We start from the raw sequence: 20,476 nt of genomic DNA, 5'->3' as shown, positions 1-20,476 counted from the left end.
GGTCATCATCTATCTGCAGAAAGCACCTAGCTATCCTTCTACAGCTTGCCTAAAAAGGGATTTGGGACTTGATTAAGCTCAATCAAGAAAGGGCTTAGTGAGGGAAAATTCCTAGTAGACGTGCTGTTCAGTGATTCTAACTTGATGCCTTTATTTTTGCTGCCTGCTAAATGTTAAAAGAAACAGAATTCTTAGATGGGAGTAGCTAAGCAGAACCAGACATCATAACAGCAGTTGTATGTCTGAGCGACAGTCAATAAAGAATTTTACTATCTTATTGCATGGCAAAAGTAGTAAAAATAATCGTTTCTAGAAAGTGAATTGTGTTGCTATTTAGTGTATATTTTATGTAAATTATAAATTAAAAAATAATAAATTAACTGTTTTCTAAAAACTAAAACATTGTCCAAATCTTGTCTTGAAAGCACTTAAATCCTTCAGGTTTTATGTTTGTCTGTCAAAACATTGTCTGCATTAATGGCAAGAAACTGACTTAAGCAAGTCTGCAAAATTTTACCAGAGCTTAATCAAAGATGGTGTGGTCATAAGCATTATCATTTAGACTATTTGTGAAGTGTTGTATGACTGCTGTATCACTAGAACTATATTAAAAAAAAAAAAAAAAAAAAGACGTTGGGGATGACTGCTGGTCATAAAATCCTAAAATCCAAGCATGCATTTACATCCCTGTCACCTTGTTCTTGTTCTGGGCTTTCTTCTCTCTTGTGTTCTTTCAGTGTGATACAGTTTATGCCTGCTGTTTCAGTTGTGCCTTAGTACTTTTCTGCTGTGTCTGTCCAGTATGTCATCCACTAGTTTAAGCATATAGGTAACTGGAAGCAATGGTGGTTGCCTTAGTTGCTTACCCATGACCTTCTGTTCCTCCATTCCAATTACATTTTTTCCAAAGCATTTTACAAAGACATCAACATTCAAACTTAAAACTCCTTTCTAAGGTAGAAGGAATATTTTTTTTCAGCATATACTCATTCATTGGTCATCCTGTACAGAGAAGTACTAAAAGCTTTTAAAATAAGACAGTCACCACCAGTAAAAATCAGATAATAGACTTGCCATTTATATTTAAATACACGTGAATACTAGTAAAAATTCTTATAGTGTGTAATCTTTCCTTAAGTGCAGCACATCACAGAAAAAAATACCTTTCCCACATCAAAAGTTGTCATTAATAGTCTAAATCTTAACAATACCAATTTTCTACTTATTATCTGAGCTTCATTGCTTCTATGGCCTTCAGTGCTTATAAAGAAAACTTGAGTCAAAAATTCTATAGAAATTTAGCTGGATCACAGAATGAAACTGTTAAAATTAAAAGGTACTGGAACTGGACAAGACAATAAATGAAGATTATTTTGCCCTTCTCAATAGATGATACAAAATGCTTACAGTAAATTTTATTTATGTGACTAGAAGTTAATTGCATTGAATATTCGATTCCAAATATGTTAAAATTGTGACATGTTTGACCTTGATTACATGACAAATGTTTTTGGTTTTTTTATTCATTCACACCTCACAGCATCTAGACCCATTATCCAAACTTAGAAATTTTCATCTACTGAAATAGAAGATACAAAGCCTGGAGGCAGTCAGCCAAAGAATGCTATCAATTCGTTAATGTTCTGGCTTGAAGCATTCTTTCTCTGCTAAGGATAACTAAACCAAATTCAGTCTTAGAGCTATTCTACTTTTTGAGTGTTCTTCATAAATATTTGCTAGCAGACTTCCCTACTTTAAAAGATGTTTTAGAATACAAAACACTAGTTTTCAAACACAGTCACATATGTTGGGGTACTCAGTGCTGTAATTCATTGCTCAACCTGTTAAGATTGTATTTTTAAGCTTGTAGTTAGTAAAATTCCAGCTGCAAAGTTATGATCAGATCCATGGAATAAGATCAAGCTCTCTAAAAGGTATGCAAAGCAAGGTTCTGTTTTTTATTTTTCTGTAATAATTAGTTTGGATAAAAGCAGAGAACTTTGATAACTTGAGCATAAACAATTTTATTTAAACTTGCCGTTAAAAGTTTGATCACCATTTTATTTATTTAAATATGGAAAAATCTAAATGCTGAAAAAAGGGCGAAAACCGCATGAAGTTTAACAAGAGCAAGTGCTGGGTCTTGCACCTGGGATGAGGCAACCCTGCATATACGTACAGACTGGGCGACGAGACGCTGGACAGCAGCCCCGCAGAGAAGGATCTGGGGGTTGTGGTTGACAGCAAGTTGAATATGAGCCAGCAGTGTGCCCTGACAGCCAGGAGGGCCAACCGGATCCTGGGGTGCATCAAGCACGGCATCGCTAGTCGGTCGAGGGAAGGGATTGTCCTGCTCTACTCTGCGCTGGCACGGCCTCACCTCGCGTACTGTGTGCAGTTCTGGGCACCACAGTACAAAAAGGGTGTAAAACTGTTGGAGAGTGTCCAGAGGAGAGCGACGAAGATGGTGAAGGGACTAGAGGGGAAGACGTATGAGGAGTGGCTGAGGTCACTTGGCCTGTTCAGCCTGGAGAAGAGGAGGCTGAGGGGAGACCTCATCACAATCTACAGCTTCCTCACAAGAGGGAGTGGAGGGGCAGGCGCTGACCTATTCTCCTTAGTCACCAGTGATAGGACCCACGGGAATGGTGTCAAGCTGAGGCAGGGGAGGTTTAAGCTAGACATCAGGAAGAGGTTCTTCACCGAGAGGGTGGTCGCACACTGGAACAGGCTCCCCAGGGAAGTAGTCACTGCACCAAGCCTGTTGGAATTTAAGAAGCGTTTGGACTGTCACAAGGTCTAAAATTTTGGGTAGACCTGTGTGGTGCCAGGAGTTGGACTCGATGATCCTTAAGGGTCCCTTCCAACTCGGGTTATTCTATGATTCTATGATTCAGTATTTGACACAGGAATCTTGCCTAATTGAAAATTTACATCTTTAAATCATATCAAATTATTTTTTTAAAGTAAATTCCTAGGTGTAAGCAAGCAGAAAAGCTTAATCCCTTGACAAACCAGCAGCAGGAATATTAGAGGCGGCATTTTCCCAGGATTGAACTTTGTCTTTTTCTGTCAAATGGAGACAATTTAACAGAACTGTTTTGAGATTTAATCAACTGTGATATAAAACTTAGTTTCAAAACATGATGTTTGTTATAAATTAACTCTTAAAGTCTTAGTGATTTTCACTGTACTATCACTTTGTCTTGTCATTGCCATTAATATAACATTTTTTTGTCCCCTGTCAGGTTTGTCCATCCGAAGTGTCTGTTGGAAAGCAGACAGACTTTTAGCAGGGACACAGGACAGTGAAATATTTGAGGTGTTAGTAAGAGAGAGAGATAAACCCATGCTGATTATGCAGGGACATTGTGAGGGAGAGCTCTGGGCCTTGGCAGTCCATCCAAAGAAGCCTTTAGCAGTCACAGGCAGTGATGATCGGTCTGTACGGTAAGGCTACATCTTTTTTTTTATGTTTAATCATGTACACATTGTTTTTAACCAATATCAGTTTGACATATTTGTAAATTATTTCTTTTTTGGCCTCATGTTAAGACCCTATTAAGACTATATTATTTTCCTCCATGTTTTTCTTAGCAACTTCTCTTCAGCCTCTTCTCTATTCTCTATTTGGGCTCCACACATCATGTAAAAGTAATCAGAATTTGTGTTCAAATACTTGGGTTTGACACGTGCTGGAGTACTTTTCTTTCAGTGCTCATTATTGTTCTGAACAGCAGGTTTAAGTATCTAAATACAACAGCCACCTCATACTTCTCATTAGGTAGTACCATGCGATGCGATAAACCTAAAGCCTAAATAACTGACTGAATTTTTGCACAGCAGGTGTCTGACTCAGCCATTTTAGAACATTTAATCTAAACCCAATTAAATTAAAATCCCAGAAAATGAGGTTAATGAAAATGCACTGGTTTACCCTAATGAAAAAGGTCTTTCAGATGTTTCTTTTCCTCTCCCGGTTAAAATTTGACCAATTGAGGAGCTGATGAAAAAAACTAATATTTTTTTAATGCTTGGTAAGATATTAAAGTAATGTTTGGATTAATGTTTGGAGTTACGCTCAGATGCTTGCTGTACTGAACACAAGTTCCATACGCACACAGCTGTTGTATGTTGTCTCAACTGGACGTGGACAATGCCCACTGTGAATAATTACTTACCTGGGATTAAAGAGATTCAGCAAAACTTTTTCTCAGCCCTCTTTTTCATCACTGATAAAGGTACACATGGGGACAGGAGAGACTTCTGGGAATCCTGGCTTTGTTATGGCAGTTTCCTGAGTCTTTTCTTCAAGTGGTGTTCTCTGTTGCCCTCTGTATGCAGAGCGCATACAGTGGGGTTCATGACAGCTTGGTTTCCTAAGCTCTGGTTTTCCTACTGTCCTAGGGTTCCTACTGTCAGGTTTCTCTTGACCCTTCTGTCCTAATTTCTAACACCTCTGTCAGTTAGAGTTTCAGTTTTTCCTTTTCCTTTCTCCCTTTTTTCTTGTACTGGTTTTCTACTCTTGCCATTCCTCATCTCTTTCTAACCATAATTAAACCCTCAAATATGAAACTAACAAAACTCCAGTTAGTCTCTACAGTCATGTAATCTCCATGTTTCCTACATATTAGTATTATTTCTTTCAGTTCATAAAAATGCAGGGATGGTCTCTTCTGCTTTTTTTTTTTTTTTTTTTCACAGTTTTACAGGCAGGCACAAATTCACACTGCCTTCGTTCTAGTGGGATTCAAGCCCATTCTGAAACAAGAGCCGCAGTGCTGGGATTAGCGTAGTACTGGCCTAAAGCTAATAAGCTATGCCAACTAAGACTTTGGTATAACATGGTAATACCGTTCTGGTTTGGAGCTGGATAATGTACTGCTGACTCAGTGTGCGTAGAACAAACTTGTGCCCATCTACAAAAGCATGTTCTTTGTGCACATAAAGCCTTACTTAGTTGTGCTCTTATGTTTATTATTGTTGTTCTTGTTCTTATTGTATTACTGATGCCTTTGAACATAGCCATTCTATAAAATGTGCATTTATTAACATTAATGTTTTGCTGCGTTCCAACATACACTCATTTAGCTGGTTAGGCACTAGGGAATGTGGGATTTGAATTCTAGTTCAGGCAGTGCTATTTTTTTATATGCAAATGCTTCACGTGAGGAATTCCACAGAAATATATAAATGCTTGTTCGTTTTCAGTAACATGAAATGTACACAAAAGGATTTTCCTATATTGTTTTTTCTTTAATGTTTTTGGGCTGCAGGCTTAGACCAATTGTGTGGTCTTAGCAACAAATGCAAGGAAATAGATTAATAGTTTTGAAACTGAAAGATAATTCTGTTAGTAAAAGGATTTTCCACAATGGAAGGGAATATCAGTCCCAAACCAGAAAAAATTGCATTAGGGAAATGAAGCATCTTGAATTTGTTTGCCTAGAAACTTCATGCATCCCTAACATTATGAGATGAATTTTAGTAATGGTTTTGCATTGACAGGAATGGTTCTATATTGCCATTTATTTTATTACATAATTTTTCTTAGTATTTGATTACCACATTCTTTTGAGAAGAATAGCTATAGTATAAAGTAAATTGTTTTGCAAATAAAATTATTTAGTAGGCCAGATTACATTCTTATGTCTAAATGACATGTTTAAATGAAAAGGACCTCAGAAGCGTTAAGGAGAATTTCTCTAGATTTTCCCTAGCACAGCTGAGAGAAGACTAACTGAATATAGGATTCCTCCATTTTAAATTTCAAAGCTGTATTGATGAGGAATGCTGCTTGCTTCCTGTCTCTTACAACAGGAATAGGGAAGAGACTTCTTTGTCATCTGAACACCAGTGGAGGCATACAGAATTACTTATTATATTTGTTCAATGGAATTCATACCTGTCTTTTTGTAGCATAGCAGTGTAACATCTAGCTGCAGGACCGCAAATAGCTGCTGTTCTGGCAGAACATCTCAGCTATGCTGTCTGTCTTTCTTGAATGATCTCTTTCTCTACTCCTACATTTGTGAGAAGATTGATATAGAATCCTATTTTTACACAAATCAATTTGAATATTTATGTCTGGGGTTTTTTTTGTTTGTTTGTTTTTAACGCAGTGTTCTGCCAGTGAATGAAACAAACCAGCAGTTAAGCTTCTTCCATCAACTCTGGCTGTTTCTGCATATGAAGTGGTTGCTAGTAAACCTCCTGGGAGGCTGTAATCAGTATGTGCACCAAAAAATAAACTCATATGTCGGCTATATGACAGAAAAGACTGGAAAATTTACTAATAAAATCATGTTTCATGAGCCTTATTTTGGCATCTAAAACTCAGTCATTTAAACAAACACATTGGAAACTTTCTGAAGAATGTTAAAAACACATCTTTGCCTTGTTTGAAAACAGAGGGACTTGTAAACAGAAGTAGTTTGTTTATCTAGCTCTTTCCAAAACAACGTGAACAATGTATAGAAGCATTTTGCCAGCAAAAATACCTTTCTTATTTTCATAAACAAAGCCAGGCTTTTCATTTTTCAGTTGTGCATACAAATGCCTGCACATGTGCAAAATGATTTATTTTTTACTTATTGTTAAAAAATTATAAGTTTTCATTAATTCAATAAAGTAAAAAAGGTGTGGTTTTTGTATGTTTTTTTTTTTTTTTTTTTTAGAAAATTGAATTATTCTGCTTGCACCGCCAGGTATTGCAGTTATGCTTGTAACATTTTGAGCAAAGTGATCCATTTGGAAGGAACAACTTTGGAGGCAAACTATCCTGGTGTTTCTTTTGAAATCTTTCAAAATCCTTTGTGGTTCTAGGACTTCTAACATAGCTCTTAAGAATCTTGCATCTGATCCTTACTTCTGTTTTGTCTTTGAAAACAGTACTAGCATCCCACGAAAATTTTTCACCAGGAAACTGTACATGGCATTGTTTCACCGAGACATCTTCTCAAATTCTTTCTCATCCTTGAATTCTCTCAGACTAAGAGGAAACCAGGCTGACCCTAATAACATTAACCTGACACGTCCCAAAGGGTTTCTGATTGAAAAGAAATGCTGAGATCACAGGGTGCCGTCCTTTTTCAATACAGGCAGTCAAATACTATAATCCTTTTACTAAATTTATCAAACTCTGTCTTTTTTTTTTTTCTCCTGTTACTCTTACTTCAAGGATGCACCTAAATGTTACTGCTGGTGTGGTCAGAAATTTCCTTCTCATTTTCAGGGTATATTCATGTTCTGTTTATCCTATTTGTTCTAGTGCCAACATGGTCCTTCAACATAACTTTTTCTCCTTCTTTGATGTTTATCCTACTGCTGTATTTTTGGAAGCAATACTATCCCTTCCCAGCCTTTGTTTCACTAAGGTATAAAAGTTCAACTCTTTTGGTCCTCTTTAATGTGATACAGTCTTCATTCTCTTAATCATCCTAATAATCCTTCACTGCATCTGTTCCTGTTTTTATTCAAATTTCTTGGGAGACTCTGTAAAGAATATGCTGGATGAGGTCACTATGTGTTGTGTGCTAATGTTTTGTGTGCCTCCTGGAATAGCACCCAGGATATATTTTAGGATCAGATTTCCTTTTTCCTGTCTGCAACTCACTCATGGATCATAGTCATTCTATAATTGAAAAAACGGTGTGGGATCTTACTTCTTTTTGCTGGTTCCACTTACGTTTCAAGCTTACAGCACAATTTTAGATATGAGACTCTGAGAATATGGGCTTTAGTTAAATTTCATTCCATGTCTATTTGTTTCATCATCAAGAATCCTCTGTTTCTTCCAATTTGATAAATCCATCTCTGGGTTCACAGAGCCTCCCAGCTTGCTGTCCATAGCAAATTTCATTAGCATTCTCATCTTTTGTGCTGGTGTCTTTAGCAAAAATATTAAATGTACTATTCCAAAGCTTGTAGAAATCTCGGTAGTATCTTCCATCCAGCCTAATTGTTTCTTTCTGTAAAGCTTGCATAAAACTTTATCCAATATCATGTTACAGTTCCTGTATAAATTAATGTTTTCTCAAGTTTTGCCAATAACTACATTACTAGTGTTATAATATTTTACTTAATATTTTATAAATCTCTAACAAATACATTAGATCTTTGATGCTGTCCTCAAAATAAAGATAGTTGGGTATTGCTGACTTAATTTTTCTACCCCAAGAGATCTTTTATGCATTTTCTTCCATATGTTTAATTATTCTTTTCGCTATTTTTTTTTCTAAATCTTGCATACTGAGATCTGATTAACCAGCTTGTAGTGATCTGGGAAACTCCCTTCGTTCCTTCTTAAAATATAGGTACAGTGATTGTTTTTCCCCATCTTATGACATATTTATTGATTCATTTTATTTAAAATGTTGTAAATGACCAAAGCAGCATAGTTTATTAAATGTTGTAACAAGAAGATTTTCCCCATGATTGGAATGTTTACTTTCTTTGAGTATTACTTTCACTTTCGCTGAAAATTTCACCCTGGTCTGCATGGACCGTATCTGTTTACAGAAAATTGCATTCTTTTGTTATTCATCTAGGGGAATTCTATTAGCTAATGAGTCCAGAAATAGTACAGAATGCTTGTAGTTTAGCTTGAAGGACTTTCTTTACCCTGCTTACTTTTTTGCTGTCGCAGATATGTGTTCCGGTCTGAGCTGCCATCCCCGCTAGAACTGGGAGTAGTAAAGACTCCTTTATTTTGGAAGAAGTTTAAACCTGGGTTGTCATTTGATGTTATTTGCAAAGAGGTTTAGTGCCACTGTTGGAAAATTCTGTCTCCATATATTGAATCAGGCAGTCACTGTATACCATTTTTCTCTTCTAGATTGATAAGCAGTTTTGAACTTTTAAAAACTATGTATATGAAAGTCTGTTGGCTCAAGTCAGTGCAAATATCTTCATTCCATGATTGGAAAGGAAATTAATGCATTCTAAAATCTTAATATAAGGTGTACATACAAATGGGCCCTTACAATTCGGTTAGACTTGTCATTTTTACTCTTGATAATATTGAACTATTGTGCAGTCAGGAAAAATCTGCTACTGTTTTCAATTTCCTTTGATGCAGATTATGGAGTCTTGCTGACCATGCCTTGATAGCTCGTTGTAATATGGAGGAAGCAGTGCGGAGTGTTTCTTTCAGTCCTGATGGATCACAGTTAGCACTTGGAATGAAAGATGGCTCCTTCATTGTTCTTAGAGTAAGGTAAGATGAGAAAATTTGGTACTGGGTTCTTATGTTAGGTTTGTTTTTTGTTTTTTTTTCCAAGTAACTCAAGCCCCTATTATAATTTTTTTTCCTATTAAAAATAAAGTAATATCATTGTGTATTTCATTTAAAAAAGTAAAATTTGAGGATATGCTTTCATAATGTTACTTGGTGTTTTAAAATGTGCTAGTTTGACAGTGAGGAACAAACCTATGCTTTATTCAAGTCAAAAAATTAGCTCACAGTAATGAGGTTGATACAGTTTAAGACTTTCAAGTTTGGCTTTTTTTTAATTTATTCTGGAATTACACAAATATTTCATGGAAAAATGTGCATAACAGAGTTAACACAGTTTTGAGAGGCATCTCCTTGATAAGTTTTCTGCCATAAACAAGAATAGCCAGTATCAAAATAATCAGTGATTAAAAAACATTTTTAAGCATTTGCTAAATATATGGAAATTCCACATTTTTTATTAGATTACAAGACTTTTTCTCATGGTGCATCCTACCCAGTGGGTATTTTCTATCTGGGATTATACTATGAAAGACACACAAAGGCAGGTAAAGCATAAACTGGCCATGGAGTGAAATAGCCAACAAAAATAGTATGACTTTAAAACAGGCTATTTTAATTGATACTTGGAAGAGTTTACCACTTCTTTAACATTGTTGCATATTTAGTAAGAATATATTTTAAATGCTTTGAACTTGTAGCTGATAGGAGGGAAAAGCATGTTATCGATGGAAGATCTGTGAAAACTGCTGTAATACTGCTTTAATGACTTTCATAAATCTTAAGTGATCTGTTCACATTAATTTAAAAGCCTTTTCAAAGACTAGTAGTTTTCTAAAGCAGTTAATCTTTGTCTCACAGTAATCTTGTCTTTGCTAATTTGTCTGATACCTAAGGTTATTCATGATTCAGCTGGCGGAGACTGATAATGATAAACCCAGCATTATTCCTTAAAGAGTGGCAACACACTTGTGTAAGGCCCTGAATGCAATTGCTTCTCCATCTGTTCCTTTTCTGTGACAGATCTTCTGACAGGGAAACAAATCAGCAGCCCCTGATGCAGGAAGACTGGACTATGGCCATATGTTTTGTTGGCTTTTTTTTTTTTCCGATTGCATGTGCTCGGTGACATGAATCTTTCTGATCTCCTTCTTCCGTGTCCTTGGCCATGAAAGATCTAAATCTATGGAATAATATAAAGAATTCACTGCCCTTCTCAGTAGCAATATTTACCACTATGGAATAGTTAGGTTGCCAGTTTTTAGTAATAAGGCAGAGCTTACAAATTTTTTATTTTTTTCCATTGGCAGACAGAGAGGGGTGCTGGATCCCCAAAAGACGTAGCTAACTGGTCATAGTACAGGGGAGTAATCATATCTAACTTTACCATCCTAATTGTTTGCCACTATTGTAAACTGTTTGTCTGCCTCCCCAAAAGAGACAGTGTAGAGAAATGGGTATCTCCCACAGGCCATTCAAGCACAGTCTTGTGAGGTACAGTAATCACTCTTAAGGTGGAACTCTTTTCTCATGTACTATGTAAAAAAAAATTTAGTCTGGTCTAGTTTAGACTAGACAGCTAACTTTTTTACAGCTAACATTAGGTGAGTAGAATGAAGAGTATCATTGACGGGTAAAGTTGTTTCTATTTTTTGTTTTTAAAATATGCTTATAGCCAATGAAAGCAATAGGAGCTTCTGAAAAAAAAAGGATTGCTTTGTGAAAACTGTTTTTTGTTGTACAAGGTATTCAGTGCATTTGTCTTCATATTTGTCTTGAATATTTGTGGATTGTACTTCCACTAGTTTACAGTTCATATTTTCACAATTTGTTCTTGCAGAGACATGACAGAGGTAGTTCATATTAAAGACCGAAAAGAAGTAATCCATGAAATGAAATTTTCACCAGATGGCTCTTACCTTGCTGTGGGTTCTAACGATGGTCCAGTGGATATCTATGCGGTTGCTCAGCGATACAAAAAAATAGGAGAATGCAACAAATCATCTAGTTTTATTACTCATATTGACTGGTCTGTGGATAGTAAATTCTTGCAAACCAACGATGGTGCAGGAGAGAGACTGTTCTACAAGATGCCTTGTAAGTTTACAAGTATGAACGTGGTATGAACAAACAAACTTCAGTGTTGGTTTGAAGAGAACAACAGAAATATGATATAAACAGTACATCTGCAAGCAGAGCTTCTTGGCTGGAACTTACATAAATACTGTAGTTCATTTTTTAAATCAGTATTCACAGTATATACCCACCTTCAGCTTTGGTTAAGTAAAAACTGTCTGCATCGTAGGGCAAGATTTATATTCACATCACCAGGGTTAAAAAAAAAAAAAAAAAAAAAGTACCAAATGTATAATTTTTAATTTTTTTTTTTTTGGGACCTCAGCTGTAGTAATATATATATATATATATATATATATATATACCCTGTACAATTTCCTCACAATCCAACTTGTCACTTCTGAGGATGATTTGGGTTGGAATTAGATGACCTTTAAGGTCCCTTCCAACCCAAATCTTTCTATGATTTTGTGATTCTGTGATTGTCCTGTAAAAGTATTTGTAATTCATCTGTAACAGTATGATAAATAATTGATTTATTATAGTTCATAATTGAGAATGCTTTCTAATATTTAGAAAAAACTGTCAGCAGAAGAGAGCCTTAGGAGTAAGATTTTGTTCTCATCTGACCTACTTTGGCAACCCTCTTGTGTAGGGAATCTAAATCGTATTTTTCTTACCCAAACTTATCTGGAGGTTAATTATGAATTTAGTTGACTGTGGCCATATCTTGACTCTTTGAAAGGTAGCTGCTTCTGGCTCCTAGCAAATACTCAGTTTCAGCCAAAATCTGAATTTCCATTGATCCTGGGTTGAAATAATATAGCCATCAAAAGTAATCTAAGTGTTGGTTAAGTCTTATTTCATTATCATTACAGTGATAATTTAAACTTGAACAGTTCAGATTAAGTTGGATTCACTTAAAGTTTCCAAACTTGCATCTTCCCTTTACTTTCTTCCTTGTGGACTTTAAGAAATGATGGTGTTTTTGATAACTATTAATGAGTAGCACATAGATAAACCCCCAGGCATATTAAATTAAGCAAATCCATTGCATATTTAGAATGAGTCTGCAGTTGTGTTTGATAAACATTTGGGTTAAAAAGCCTGGAATAGTCTAACCAAGAAAATCTGGTTAGACTGGGCTGTGTATCTCTTAACAGCTTTGTGTCATTCAAGAATGAAAGTTAAAGGTGCTCTCTATATTTAGCAGTTATGAAAACAAAACAAAAAGCTAAAATTAGTTATCTTCCAGTAGTGCCTGTAGATTTCCTAAGGCCTGCCTAAATAAGCTTGGATCAAATGCTGAATCTAAACCTGACCCTGTTCAAATTTCACAGCAGTTCTGTCAAATTTTAAAATGAGATTCTGGTTTCTTTTTAGTTGATATCTCTTGAAATGTTTTAATATATCTAAAGAAAATGTTCAATTTTGCTTGTTCTATAGAATTGCTAAATTGATAGTTCCAACTATTTATTTTTTTGTAATAATGCTTTTTCTTGCAGAGTACTTTGCTTTTCATCATGATGCTACAGTCACTTTCTGTTCTTTGTTACTGTTATATTAATATTGATAATAAAAACAGCATTACTTATGTCATGAAACAGATAATGAACATATTTATCAGCTAGTTATTTCCCCAGTTGTGCTCATTCTTCTAGTACATACAAAACTTTAAAAATATTTCCTTACATGAATAGCACTCAGATTTATCACGAAGTCAGAGTATATCTAGTCAACTGTAAAGCAGTCTCTGTAAATGAAAAGTACCACAAGTACCACAAAGTACCACAAAATGATTGACTGAGCAAATATTCAAATTTTAGTGACTTGATATGATTAGGACAAATAATTGCACGTGTAAGTACATGCACTTTATTTTAAAATTTGTGTTATTAATCTCGTAGAACTTGACAATGTTCTAGGAACTCATATTACATACACATGCTTTTTACTGAAGATATTTCTTTGGTAGAAGTGATGTGGAATTTCAATGTTTTTCCACTCTTGTAATTTTTTAGCATGCAGCTAATGCAGCTGCATTAGAACTCATGTGTAATGTCCTCAAATACCACAAATACAATTATACTTATTTAAAGAAAATGGTGAATCTTTGTAATTTATTGATGTTAAAAAAAACTAATCCAAAGAAGAATATACAGATAAATGTACTGAAAGAAATGGGGTATACTGAAAAACAAATGATTAAACAGAATATTCGCTTGCGTATTTTCAGCTGGGAAGCATCTAACTAGCAAAGATGAGATCAAAGGAATTCATTGGGCCTCATGGACCTGTGTGATAGGATCTGAAGTAAATGGTATTTGGCCAAAATATACAAACATTACAGACGTCAACTCTGTGGATGGAAACTACAATAGCTCAGTGTTAGTGACTGGAGATGATTTTGGACTGGTTAAATTGTTCAGATTTCCATGCCTAAAGAAAGGTAAGAAAGTATTTTGGATTTCTGAAGAATGCAATGTTTGTTTTATGCCATATCAGTGTATTTTCTGAGAGTGACTTTAAATTCAGGTGTATAATTCAAGTTAGTGTGAGTACAATTCACATTAGTATTATTGGACATAATTATGAGATTTTAACCCGCTTTGTATCTAGCAATTTCCTGCCAATGCGTATGTACTTGTTTGGAAACTGTTCAGAATATCTAGTTTAGCATGTGCGTATACTAATACTATATTGTCATCCAAATTTATGCCAGTAATAATTTCAGAAACCAGTAGGATTTCACTGTCTATTAGTATGTGTCAGCATAGCTCTGTGTGAGCTATTTACTTCATATTTGTAGTAGGCTGTAATTTTTTTAACATAGGTTGTTTCCTTGTTAATTGCACTGTACCACACATAAAGTCAATAAAACTAAATATAATAACCTTTTGGCTTTCCATGATCTTCAGTGTTTAAGTTGATATCATTTAAGTATTATTTTTTGATAGTGCATTTGAATAAATGTATGTAGTACATATTTTTATAATTCATATGAGTATTAATGTCCATAAAGATGAAAATTTAACCCTGTCTGTAGCTAGTACCCCTTCCAAGATTTAAGTATTTTTCTGAAAACTGAAGTGACCATATTTTGTTATTTTATAACTTTTTTTTTATATTAAAATTTATAATTAGCATCACGATATCAAAACAGACATTTAAGTATTTTTTGTAGCTTTCTTTTAAGTTTCAGTTGGAAAGCCTGCCTTCATTAGTTACCATGTTAATTTTGTTTTTCTTCTTACATATTAACAGTTCTATTTTTCATTTTAGGAGCTAAATTTAGAAAATATGTTGGCCATTCAGCACATGTAACCAATGTCCGATGGTCCCATGACTTTCAGTGGGTTTTAAGTACAGGAGGTGCTGATCACTCTGTCTTTCAGTGGCGATTTATTCCTGAAGGGATAACAAATGGCATCCTCGAAACAGCTCCGCAAGGTAAAAATGATCTCTTCTAAATTATTTATTAAATAAAATAACAGAGAATGCAGCAATGATGCAAAAGCTTTTATTGAATTAGCAGAAAATATTTTTTATTGCAATTCCATGGAATGACATCTACTCAGTATGTTTGGGACAGTTTTACTCTTCACAGACAACCATTTCTTTCTGCAGTCTGCTATGTTGTATGTTTAGGAATACACAAGTAGTATTTGCCAAAGCGTATAATAAAGTTTAGAGGGAGATAACTAGATCAAATTCAGTTTTCAGAATTAGCCATCTAACTTCCCTTCAGAAGTCTAACTGCACACAGAGTTACTTACATTTGCAATGCAAATTCACATTTTTATTATATGTGATGGATTTTCCTGCTATATCCATGATACTTAAAATATTTTACAAAAGCCATACAAACTATGGCAGTTGCTGAAAATTTGATTGCTCTCAACACAAGGGCAAAAATTCACTCTGTACCTACGTCATTGGTAAAATGCTTATGTTATAGCAAATCTTTTTATACGTGGAAAGCGATCACACTGAAAGATTTTATTTACCATTTCTGTATGTATTCACTCCAATGCCTGTTAAGAACACATTATTCTTTCAGATGATGGAAATGTACTAGTATCTACTTATTCTTTTTCCCTCTGCCACCATCCCGTCCCAGGCATTGAAATAGGAGAAACAGAAATGAAACCTGACGCATTCAGTCAGCCCATATGATTTTTACAAGCTGCTTATGATTCCAAAGTTGTTGAATACTAGTTTGCGTATAGTCTAAATTATAATGAAACCATCACATACTATTTTCTTGTAAGTAGATGTCTGTTATATATGAATTATTTTTATGCAGAGGGTGGCATCGATTCCTACAGTGAAGAATCAGATTCAGATTTATCTGATGTGCCAGAGTTAGATTCTGACATTGAACAGGAAGCTCAAATCAACTATGATCGCCAGGTGAGTAGAAATTAATACGTTGTGCCAATTGCCTGACAAGTTGTCATGAGTATTCAGTAAAGATAAGTAAAAGAAGCTTGCAGCTAATTCATCAGCCTACTCTAAGAAGATTATTTTGACAGTATTCTGCTGATTATGCAATCAATATAAATAAAACCAGTTTATTTAGCTGCGGATGAGAATTTGAAAGGGTTGGAAGAAAAAAAGCATTGGTGTATATATAATTATATATTGAAATAAGAAAAATATCTTATAGAGCACAAAGTTAAACAACATTTTGTGAGAGCTTATTACTTCTCCCATTCCTATGATATTGTGCTTATGAAGACAGTTCAAATCAGATTCAGAAACATAATTGGTAAAATAGAGATCATGGAGTTTTCCTATGACTTCTGCATATTCAAAGCAGAATAATCCTCTTAATGAGTATGAAGCCTGTACAATACATTTATTTGTGACAGATTATTTTTATTACCAATGACAAAATGTCCAAGAATTAAAATCTCTCTAGTTTATGAGAACAAAGTAAAACCGGTCTTTACTGATCACTTAATACACTGAATTTTCTTTCTGTTTTCAGTACAACCACATTCTTAGATAAATTAGAATAGGTTGCTTCCATGCAAGAGGAAAACAAATCAAATGAGCGGTCTTTTCTGCATTGATTTTTTTCAGGAACTGTAGTATGACATTCCACTCTTTAACCTGATCTTTCAGTGTTGATTTATAACCCATGTTCTATTATTTTAATTAAAATAAAAAACTAATGAGTATTCTTTTAGCTTTGATTTTTAAAGTGTTTGGAATTCTGTTAAATTTTAATTGAACTTCATAGAATGATTTATCCTGGCTCATGTTCTGTCTGTGCATGAAACTGATTCTGCTTTGGCCAGTGTCATTAAGTATTATTTAGAATCCTGTTGATTACATTCATAAACAGGAGAAACAAATACGAGTTTGGAATTGTCTGATTCAGATCCATTTATTTGCAAAGTTGAAACAACATACTGTTTCTGTATAAAAACCTATTTCATTAACACAGTTGGAGTTGAACAAAAATGTTGTATCTTCACTTCAAGTATCAAGTTCTACTCAGTGAACAACAGAAGAAACCTCACTGTGCTCTCTCTCTTGTGATCGTGCTCCAAGTGCTTCTCTTACTTTCTCGATGGACTACTGTTGATCTCTCTCCTGATAATTTGTCAACTTCTGAGCTTGCCATTGCAAATCTTTTCCACAGAGGAATGCAGTTCTTTTCACTCGATCTCAGTCCTTGATGAAAATGTTCTGTTACATAGCTTAGCTTCTTCCTGTTTTTATATGAGCTCAATGTTTCGAATAGTGGCTTCTATACCTTAAAAATATCATAACAATTTCTATTCATCTTGAATAAATGACGTCTCCCAATACCCTTCAGCTCTGATGAAGGCCTGACCATGTACCCCAATTGATCCAGACTTGGATCTTGGGTCTTGGCTTGACTTGGGCCTCCTATGTCACATTTACCAGTGTCTGGCAACCACTGGGCTGTGGCTTTGTGAGCACTGGCAGTCAGTTATGGTAACTGTCCGTGGTTACTGTCTCCAGACCAGATTCTGACTTGCTGACTCAATGTGTCAGCTTGACCTTGGATCTGCTTTGTCACTATAGGCTTGTCTGGTGATCAGGACTCTTGGCTGAATTTACTGAGTGCTTCACAAACGCTGATCTTTATATCAGTCTGTGACATCGGAGGGTGCTATTATCTTTGTTTCGAAGACAAGGAAACATTAATATCAAATGTTTTGCTTGCTCTCCTGATTTTGGCTTCCATTTTAAAATACTTGGGACCTGATTTTTCAGGAGTCATTATCATTGTGAGCAGACTATTAATTATCACCTTGACATGTTACCTTATCAGTTTCAATGGTGAAAGGTCAGAATTTCCACAGACCAGAACTAGAATCTCACACTAAGTGCCCAAAGCATGCAAAATACACAATGAGCTTCCTGTTAGTTTGAGTGACTTAATGGCTGCATGTAGCTGCTCTCTACAACGCTGATAGGGTCACCCTCTAACATTCTAGACTTTAGGAAAGGACTATCTTTTGTCTTTTAACCACACTTTCTAGATCCTGTATTATGTGATATAGGTCCTTCAGACAGCAGCTTATTTTACCTGTTTATTATAGAGATCTATTGTGCTTGCCAAGTGAAGCAGAGTTTTGTCAAATTTTCTCTCCACCGTTTCATTTACTCCAAGTCTGTCTGGAGTGCTTGTTCCAGCCTCCTCCTCCTCCTTCTCCTGATTCTCCCTCTGAATTCAAATCAGACAGCATCCTCCTCCACACTGTCTATGTGTCAAAAAGGACGTCTGGAATTAAAAACTGAAAATGAAAAAATAGTTTTAGGCAGTTAAACTGCAATATTTTACACAGGCTAATGTATGACAAAGCTAGAAGCAACTTAAAATAGGATTTATACAGGAAATGTGAGACAACATCAAGCATATAAGCTGCACTTAGAAGAAAATCACTCTTTAGAGGAAATAATTTACAAAAGCACATGGAGACTTAAAAACACGAATCTTATTTTGAGAAGTGGATTGGCTTTACTTTTTTTTAAAATTTATGGCTGAAGCAGTGTAAAGACTTCTCCGTATTCAGATGCATTAGAAAATGATAATCCTGATATTCTTTTTCATTGGTAGCATTCACTGAGGAGCAAGGGTAAATGGATGAGAACACTCAGGACAAAATACATTTCATATGAGTGACAGACAAAATGTGTTAAGGTTCTATTTAGCTACCATATCAAAAACTCATCTCAAGTTATATGAACATTGTTCTTGTAAATATCCAGTACTCTATCTCTGCAGTCACATACGCTTCTGTGGAGTTGAAAATTTCATTGTCCTTTTGGGGAAAAAAAAACAAAAGCAAACAAAAAAAGAAATGTAGGGACAGAAAACAAACAATAAGGCTGTATGTCAGCGTTGTAATGGATTTTGTTTAGTGCCACAGCTTTCAAGAGGCTTCAAACATCTTCAGCATCCTCAAAGAACGTCATCATTTCTGAAAAATTTAGATGCATGGTAATTTGTGACTTCAGTTTTGTCTATAGGGCTGTAATTCTGCCTCACGATTCTGGACACAATGGCAAATCACTTAAGTGCTGTTGGTTTGTGTGTATTTCACCATAATCCCTAGCTAGAATTAGTTCATTATGTCCAGCTTTGACTGTGTACACTGAAATACATATGAAGTTAAAAAGACACTTAGAGACTTAAAAAGTTTTAGTTAATATTTTAAATCCTTTTCGCTAACTGTCAATGGAATCTTGTAGAAAAAGTACGTTCTTATGATGCTACTCTACAGTAATGTTCTGAGCCCCTCGTGTGTCAGGGCACATGAAATGTTTTCCTGTCTGGAAAACATTTATTACTATCAGAAGTTCTGTAGGGATGGATAATGACTTGCTCTTTGTTGTAACTAATGAACATCACGTTAACAGTATATTAAGTTGTAATACTTGCTTGAAACAGTGACTTTCTTGTATATATATAAATATTCAGAAAACTAGAGCTGTGCAATTAACTTTAACAATTATTCTTCAGGTTTACAAAGAAGATCTACCTCAGCTGAAACAACAAAGTAAAGAGAAAAACCATTCTGTGCCCTTCCTTAAAAGAGAGCGAGCACCTGAGGACAGTTTAAAATTGCAGTTTATACATGGGTAGAGTAATATTTAATCATACTTCTTTGTTGTTTTCTTTTTTTCTGATTGTGAAAACAGCCTTACAATTTCAATCAATTCATGTCAGAGCATTTAGCAAAGTATTTTTCTGTGCTTAATCATAATTAATTTATTTTTCATTACTCTGGGGAATTTTTGGAATATTAGCCATAGATTTTCTTCTTTCAGTTGCATTTATTAAGGAACAAGATAAGGTTATAATACTATACCTATATAATAAATAATACCTTAGAATTGCATTTTACAGAATTACCTTTTAAATAGCTATTGACTACACCTTATGTTTTCTGGAGCAAAGATTCTCTGTTAAGTTGATTGTGATTGCCATGATTTCTAAAAATGCCTGATAGATTTATGCTTGAACCCAAGTCCTTGTAAAACTTACCTGGATATAATTCTATGTGCATTACATATTATTTCTGTGAAATCAGTGTTAATTTAGGAGCTAGATGCAAAGTAAACCATGAAGATTTATGAATGCCTACTTTTGGTGGGTTCTCTCTGCCTGTGTGCTGTGGTTTTTTTTGAGCCAGCAAGGCATACACCCCAGCTGTACCCTTTTCAAGTTAAGGCACAGATTATTTGCACAATTTGTTACATAAAGTACCAGGATATTTCTTAAACAAAATGTAACTTGTTTTGTATTTACCTCAGTTATAGGGGCTATGACTGTCGAAATAACTTGTTCTACACACAGACTGGAGAAGTAGTGTATCATATTGCTGCTGTAGCTGTTGTATATAATAGACAACAACACACTCAAAGGCTGTATCTTGGTCATGATGATGACATCCTCAGCTTATGCATTCACCCAGTGAAAGACTATGTCGCTACTGGACAGGTAGGTATTTAGAAGAGATGATTTTAGGAAAACATGGAAATAAATTCCTTTTCCAATTCATAATTAGAAAAAATGTGGTTTTATTATTTTATTTTCACTTTGAACCTCTGCCTTCATCTGTAAAGTGCAGGAACTGCATTCTATCCACATGCTGGGTGTTTTTGATGCTTCCTTAG

At 35.0% G+C, this 20,476-nt stretch overlaps 1 protein-coding gene across 1 annotated transcript in view; it reads left to right on the top strand.

The window, feature by feature from the left end:
* EML6 (EMAP like 6) overlaps positions 1-20,476 on the top strand; it is a 135,670-nt gene that overhangs the window by 60,039 nt on the left and 55,155 nt on the right. The window contains exons 7-14 of the mRNA XM_035565508.2: positions 3,249-3,450; positions 9,080-9,217; positions 11,076-11,332; positions 13,548-13,760; positions 14,594-14,761; positions 15,618-15,724; positions 19,320-19,438; positions 20,114-20,300. Of these exons, the coding sequence (XP_035421401.1) occupies positions 3,249-3,450; positions 9,080-9,217; positions 11,076-11,332; positions 13,548-13,760; positions 14,594-14,761; positions 15,618-15,724; positions 19,320-19,438; positions 20,114-20,300 (1,391 nt within the window). The remainder of the gene's footprint in view (positions 1-3,248; positions 3,451-9,079; positions 9,218-11,075; positions 11,333-13,547; positions 13,761-14,593; positions 14,762-15,617; positions 15,725-19,319; positions 19,439-20,113; positions 20,301-20,476) is intronic.

Source organism: Cygnus atratus, chromosome 3 (genome assembly GCF_013377495.2).
Source record: "Cygnus atratus isolate AKBS03 ecotype Queensland, Australia chromosome 3, CAtr_DNAZoo_HiC_assembly, whole genome shotgun sequence".
In the NCBI taxonomy this organism is placed as follows: Eukaryota; Metazoa; Chordata; class Aves; order Anseriformes; family Anatidae; genus Cygnus; species Cygnus atratus.
This window is presented reverse-complemented; position numbering and strand designations above follow the sequence as displayed.